This window comes from Syngnathus floridae, chromosome 3 (genome assembly GCF_059516105.1).
Source record: "Syngnathus floridae isolate MCC-2025c chromosome 3, RoL_Sflo_1.0, whole genome shotgun sequence".
Lineage (NCBI taxonomy): Eukaryota > Metazoa > Chordata > Actinopteri > Syngnathiformes > Syngnathidae > Syngnathus > Syngnathus floridae.
Window position 1 is genome coordinate 6,172,770 of NC_142415.1, and position 6,674 is coordinate 6,179,443.

The 6,674-nt window shown below is 39.0% G+C and overlaps 1 protein-coding gene across 1 annotated transcript; it reads right to left on the bottom strand.

The window, feature by feature from the left end:
• Positions 1-1,751: 1,751 nt before the first annotated feature.
• Positions 1,752-6,464, bottom strand: drd4b (dopamine receptor D4b). Its single transcript, XM_088371113.1, has 4 exons — positions 5,983-6,464; positions 5,294-5,406; positions 3,979-4,577; positions 1,752-2,664 (listed from the first exon to the last, which is right to left on the bottom strand). Exons 1-4 carry the CDS (start codon positions 6,226-6,228, stop codon positions 2,447-2,449), a joined length of 1,176 nt encoding a protein of 391 aa, XP_088227239.1. The 5' UTR covers positions 6,229-6,464; the 3' UTR covers positions 1,752-2,446.
• Positions 6,465-6,674: the final 210 nt, after the last annotated feature.

Genomic DNA, 6,674 nt, shown 5'->3' on the forward strand with positions numbered 1-6,674 from the left:
CTCTGGGTTATTCCTTTTCCGAGTAAAATATTTTGTCACATAAACATGCATCAGAATACCTCCAGTGAAACGAACATGTTTTGTGGTCTATTAGCAAGGAGTTCGGATCTTTTGACTCGACAAGCAACTTGTATGCGCGCAATCCACCATGAATACACGAGCAGAAATAAACAAACATTGCAAAACTCACTTGCAAGTGAAGGAATGGGGTCGAAATACAAAAAGTCTTGCCTAGCTACAAAAACAGATATGCTCAAACCTCATTGAATAAAGTACATAAGCAGACAAGTATATTCACATATTAAATAAATAAAAGAAACATTTTAAGCATATAATTATACCTACACACCAACTCAATAAAGAAGACATAACTAGACATTTTTGATAAGTGGTGATGAGAAAGGTTTTTATAACTTTATGATCTGATATATATTTCTGAGCACTTTGAAATAACAAATGACTTTTGATATATTGCCTAAATAGCTTAATGACCCTTAAGGAACTGTGTAATGCATGCCTGATGTTTTTTCTCTAAATCATGGACACAGCCAGAGTCGTCTTGACCGTTCAGTACTTGATTGTATCTTATGTTTTGACTAATGCTAGACGCCAGTTTTTGATTACTACTGAACGCTCTGCACAGAGGGAAATATTTTGCCTAACAAAGAAAAGATACGGTTGGAAGCATGATTAAACTAAGAATAAGCAAAGACATGAAGTATCAAAAGAACAGCAATAGATTAATGATGTCACAGCCAAAAGCTAACATAATTTCGTACAAAATTGAAAGAATGAGCTACGACAGTGTATGTCCAAGATTGGAGAAGAATGTTCACAGGAAGGTCACGCGGAGATAAAACCAGCAGGTGCCAGAGGGAGCCAGCCAAGGACTCGGCCAAAGATGATTGCCAAGGCCGAAAGACGGGATGGAAGAAAACAGCCCCCACACACACTGAATCGCCTATAACCAGCACCCACTCCCATGGCGAACTTGCCCCACCCCAAAGACTCATCACCCATCAAACTCGGCCCACACTGGCATGTGCAACTGATATAAGCTAACCAAAGAACCTTGAACGTGGCCTTTTCTGAATGGAGACTTTCCGCTCTTGAAGGGCCCAGCGCTGTATTGTACTTTCCTGAAAACAGAGCTTTTTGAACAAGAATTATGATTGAACTCAACCAACCTGTGTAAGTCTAATTTGTGCTTCAGTGTCGCAGTGAGTAAATTGGATAACAGGTGATTGGCAATGGCTTTTGCCGTGAGGCACAGATAATGCGCTCCCTAAATTGTGGACAAAATCTAACACAGCACAGAACCACACTTCTGGAGCAAGGAGGAAACCAACTACAGTACTTTATTACTGTGGTGAAAGATGTGGCTATAATGTCCTTTATTGACAATAGTAAGTAAGAAGCAAAAGTGATGTCTATTTGCATAAAAAAGTTTTATATATTGGAATTTTGACCTTAACTCGAATATTAACGGAATACAGATGTGGATTTTTTGAAGCGCACGCCTAAAAAGAAACTATTTTTGTAGTATAGGTTCTGCAACCAGAAACTACTACATAAAATTGTCCCTTCGTTGCTCATCTTTTCTGGACTTTTTTTTTTTTTTTTTTTTACTTAAAATTATCATTGTTGCGGATTACAATCCACAGCAAATATTTTAAAACATTTAAGAAACCAATTAAGTATTTTGTGTCAGGGGATCCAATAGAAAAACAAAGGCAAGGTAAGTCAGTCAGTCTCTCTTTATATTGTGCATTTACACAAGAATAATGTGTTTCATATAATTAACATGTAAAAACATTTAGAAACAAAAAAGTCAATAACATTTAAAACAAAGTAAACAAATATAAATGTACATTACCAAAATTACTAAAAGAATATAGAGTGCAAGAACAAGATTTTAAACAAAAATATTTAAAAAATGCTTTAAGACCTTAATCATAGGTATGCAGGGGTGAGGGCAGTTTTTAACCTGAATTTTCCCTTAATCAAGCATGTTTCCACATCTTTTTCAAAAACTTGATTCTAATATCCAAAGCATTTCTGTTTACTGACAGCAATGTCCCTACGTCAAGTTGCAATCAACAACAATCTTGAGAGGAAAAACATGCCTTGAGAAGATACATTTGAGCATTTGAGGACATTTTAGGCTTGACTCCATCTTTCCTGGCAGACGTCACGTTTCGTAGTTGATACACAGAAGATAACAAGCTCTTGTAAAACAAGCTGTCAAACGGTATGCCTCTGATTTGTGACTGTCTAAAACTGATTGTGCTCAAAGGAAGAACATTTTTACCAACTGACAATTGAAGTACAACAGATTGATGCATTACTATGTGTAGCTAGTTTATGATCAAAATGCATCTAAACCATCCACACCTTGACTTGACCGGTTGACGGACTATTACAGTGCAAACAATCATAGTGTTAATCAGACTGAGCATGTGTAGCAGCACTTTCTGAAGCATTTCTTAAAAAAATTCTTGAACTCCGTATTAAAGATGGTGTAGATGATAGGATTGAGGGCACTGTTGACATAACCCAGCCAGGTCACCGTGCTTGTTAGTCCAGGAGAGATCTCACACCACAAGCACACAGCTCGAGTGATATGGAGCACAAAGAATGGAGTCCAACAGAAGAGGAAGCAGCCTGCATGAATGTATGAAAGCAGTATTATTAAAACTCATTTATCATGGACTTGACTAATGATCAATTGTTTCTCACAGAAATGCATGAATGGTAGATATCTCATTCACCCTGGAGAAGTACTACGTCATAGAAAAAAATATAATTTTATATATATATATATATATATATATATATATATATATATATATATATATATATATATATATATATAAAACATATCTTGCCAAGCTGTACTGAGCAACATCAGTGCAATTCCATCTATTTGGTCCTGTTAGGACATAAATTACTGGAAACAGATGAAAAAAATAGTATACCGATGCAGGTGACTTAAACTGGAAAATGACTTTTTATTTTACAGAAAGGGTTGGATTTTACACACATTTGCAAACATCTATTCAAAGGCATTTAACAGCAAAGTAAAGAAATGAGTAGCTTTGTAAAGTTACCAACAGTGAAAATTGATTTTAAATGAATAAAAGACTTTGATCAAAAGCATTTGGGAAAAGTGTAAATGACACTCGGGGCTGACTTTGCTTTTGTTTGCTTGGAAACCTAGATAAGAGCTGGTTTCCTGCCTTAGACAGATCCAACCCTTAAATGAGTTGACTTTACCACGGCAAGGAACATGCTGCTAAAAATATCTAGAATTCTTCATTGTTGGGGTATTCTGGCATGCCCTCAACATGTTAAGACATACTATTAAATGAGTCATTATTTGTTTTCCATTTTTGGGGGGATGTGCTCCTCTTTGTTCACAAGCCCTGAAATAATATTTTGCTATAATTTCAAAATGGTTAGGCTTGAGGCATCAATGTTCAAGACTCTTGATAAAGGTGTTTGTTTAGTGCTGGGGAATATAATTAATTCGATACAAACTGTTAGTTGTGCTCCTCAATGGATTGGCTTACTGAAGTAATCAATTACTCTGCTATCTTCTTTGAAACTTTGGTTCACTTGTGATGGAGTTGCAGATTTTTGCCTTGTGTGAGTATGATCTAATCATCATTGAGTATGGTTTCAGTGCCTTGAAAAAGTTCTTCACCTTTTGTCATCTTACCACCACAAACTTATTTTTTACCACCACAAACATTTTTGTATTAAGATTTTGTGAACACAACTTTGAAGTTGTAACGATAACCGCCAGCACGAGCGCCATAGTATTTCTCAAAGATGTCAAAAACAGGCTTTCTTTTGCAAGAAATTGCAATTTGATTTTAAAAAATAAGCCCATTTCTAAGTGACCCCAAACTTTTGAACAGTAGCATATGCTATATCAAAAAAATTGAGAAAAAAAGTGGAAATAAAGAAACTCACCGACAACGACAGGCAACACCCTCATGGCTTTCCTCTCCCTGCTGTTAATCTTGGCTCCTTTCTGTCTGTGCTGTTCTTGGCTGTAGGTCACTGAGGCTATGGAGTTTGCTTCATACTGACGGGGATAAGGAATCTCTTGCTTGAAGTAGTCATGCATATGGTCAAGCCTCAACGGATCAGCTTGGCCTCTTTCAATCATCTTAGGTAGAGGAGTCAACAAAGGTCCGGTGATGACGCTCGCCAGCGGGGGGAGGGCGGTGGTGATGACCGCTTGCTGCAGCTTCCTACACGCGTCAATGCTGCTGCGCAGTTTGGCCTTACGAGCCACTTCCCAGTGGCGTAGGCCGCGAAAGACACCAAAGTATAGCAGGACCATGATGGGGCATGGAATAAAGAAGGAGCAGATGGAGGAATAAACAACATAGTTATTGTCCTCCAGTTTACATGTGCTGGGGTCACGGTTTGGTACATTGTTGATTCCAAAGATAACAGGTGAGGCCACAGCTAGGGCGAGCAGCCAGGTGCCTGACAGCAGGATGAGTTGACGATGGTCCACGTGCTTGCGGTTATAATTTAGAGGAATGGCAACTGCAATGAACCTGGAAAACCAAAGAACACATTGCAACTGATAATATTATGCAGTCCAGGGTGTAAAGTTAGGGAGTGAAAGACTCCAGGTCACCTGTGACTCGCTGGATGGGTTGGGTGGATGGATGCGTTGGATGGGATGGATGGATGGATGGATGGATGGATGGATGGATGGATGGATGGATGGATGGATGGATGGATGGATGGATGGATGGATGGATGGATGGATGGAAGGATGGATGGATGGATGGATGGATGGATGGATGGATGGATGGATGGATGGATGGATGGATGGATGGATGGATGGATGGATGGATGGATGGATGGATGGATAAGATTAGATTAGAACAGCTGTATGGATGAGCATGGCATTTTCTTCTCCATGAACCATTCCAGAATTAATCAAGGAAATAAAAAGATGTGAAGGAAAGCACCAATAAAAAAGAAAACTCCACCGATGGGTGACTTTTGAGTGACCTAATGGAACTAAAATTAGTCCCAATCATACAACTTGCTGTAAAATATCTGTATTGCCATCTTACTGTTGCTTAAGATACATTGTACAGCCAGGAAAGACAAATTTGACTTTTCTCTGCCATTGGACCTCCATCATACAATTTTTTCATGTAGCTCTTGTATCGGTTCTCATCAGACACTGTAAATGTATCAACTGAAGTGGTTGGTGAATGTATTTCAGTGTGACTCTAGAGAGGAGGGAGAGTATTACCTGTCCACACTGATGGCACAGAGGTTGAAGATGGATGCAGTGCACAGCATCACATCCATGGTCATCAGGCCATCACATACAAACATATTCAAAGACCAGACTCCACCCTGGAACTACACACACACATAGCTGCTCAAAATCTGAATCTGAACAGCCACACAAACAAAATCTATAATCCTCTTTGCTCTTGCATCACTACCACCCTCCCTTAAGGAAACATTGTTCCTGTAAAACACACCTTTCTGCATACCTTCTTCTGCCATTGCTGGACATTATAATAATACTTTATTGTTTAAGATGGTAGATGAATGCTGACAGCCCACAAGATTTGAACTCACGACACCTTTTTTTGTTTGTTTGTCTGATTCAAATTATCTGCCCAGTGCTGGTGAAGTGCACAAGAACACAGTTGCAGCCAATTAAAGAAGAAGGTCTCGCTTGTCGTCTCTGAGTCATAGATATATTTTTGCACAAAGGTTAGTTTTAACACTTAATGAGAGCTGTGATCGCATGGCCTTTAAACTTCTGATTACGCATGAGTCATACTTGTACCATTGTGAATTCAAATAAGATAATTAATTATGGTTTCATGAACTGTCAATAAATTAATGTCATATAAATGCTAATAATTCTCAGGTAAATATAGCTTGCATGAAAGCTTTGGAGTGTGGAGCCAAGTTGAGTTTTACCTCTGCGTAAACGAAGAGTGGCAGAACCAGAACCGCCAATAGCAAGTCTGCAAACGCCAAACTGACGATGAAATAGTTGGTTGTCGTTTTTAAAGCTTTCTCCGAGTAAACACTCAGGCACACGAGCACGTTGCCGAAGATGACGACCATGATCAATAAGATCCCGAAAACTAGAGCTGGAAAGCTGTGGACCACCGGAACCACCAGCTGCGTAAGGTTACCAAAATCCGAGCAGTTGTCCAACATGGTGTTGACCGCATATGAAGAACGAGCTTCTCAGATGTAGTTTTCATTTAGAAGTCGGATCCAGTTGCCATATATAAGGGAAATTCTACTGCGCTAATGAAGCGATCCGGACTGAGTCGGAGAGCTCTGCGCGTAGAAGATGCAAACTCACGTCTGAACAGAACCAGAACACTGCTTAGGCATCGGTTTGATCAAGACTGAGAAAAGTGACGTCACGGTTTGGGTTCCCCCCCAGTGTCTTGTGACTTTTTGGAGTATTTTTATGAATAAATAATCTCATTTGCTTTTAGTCCAGTCATCCTGTTGGTCTTCACGTGGTTCCTGGAGGGGGAAACACATTTAAAATTGGCAGCAGACAGTATTTATGAAAATAAAGAGGATTTGCAGGATAACAAATATGGATCAAAATCATGAAAATGAAATATAATGAAAGGAAAATTGCTCAA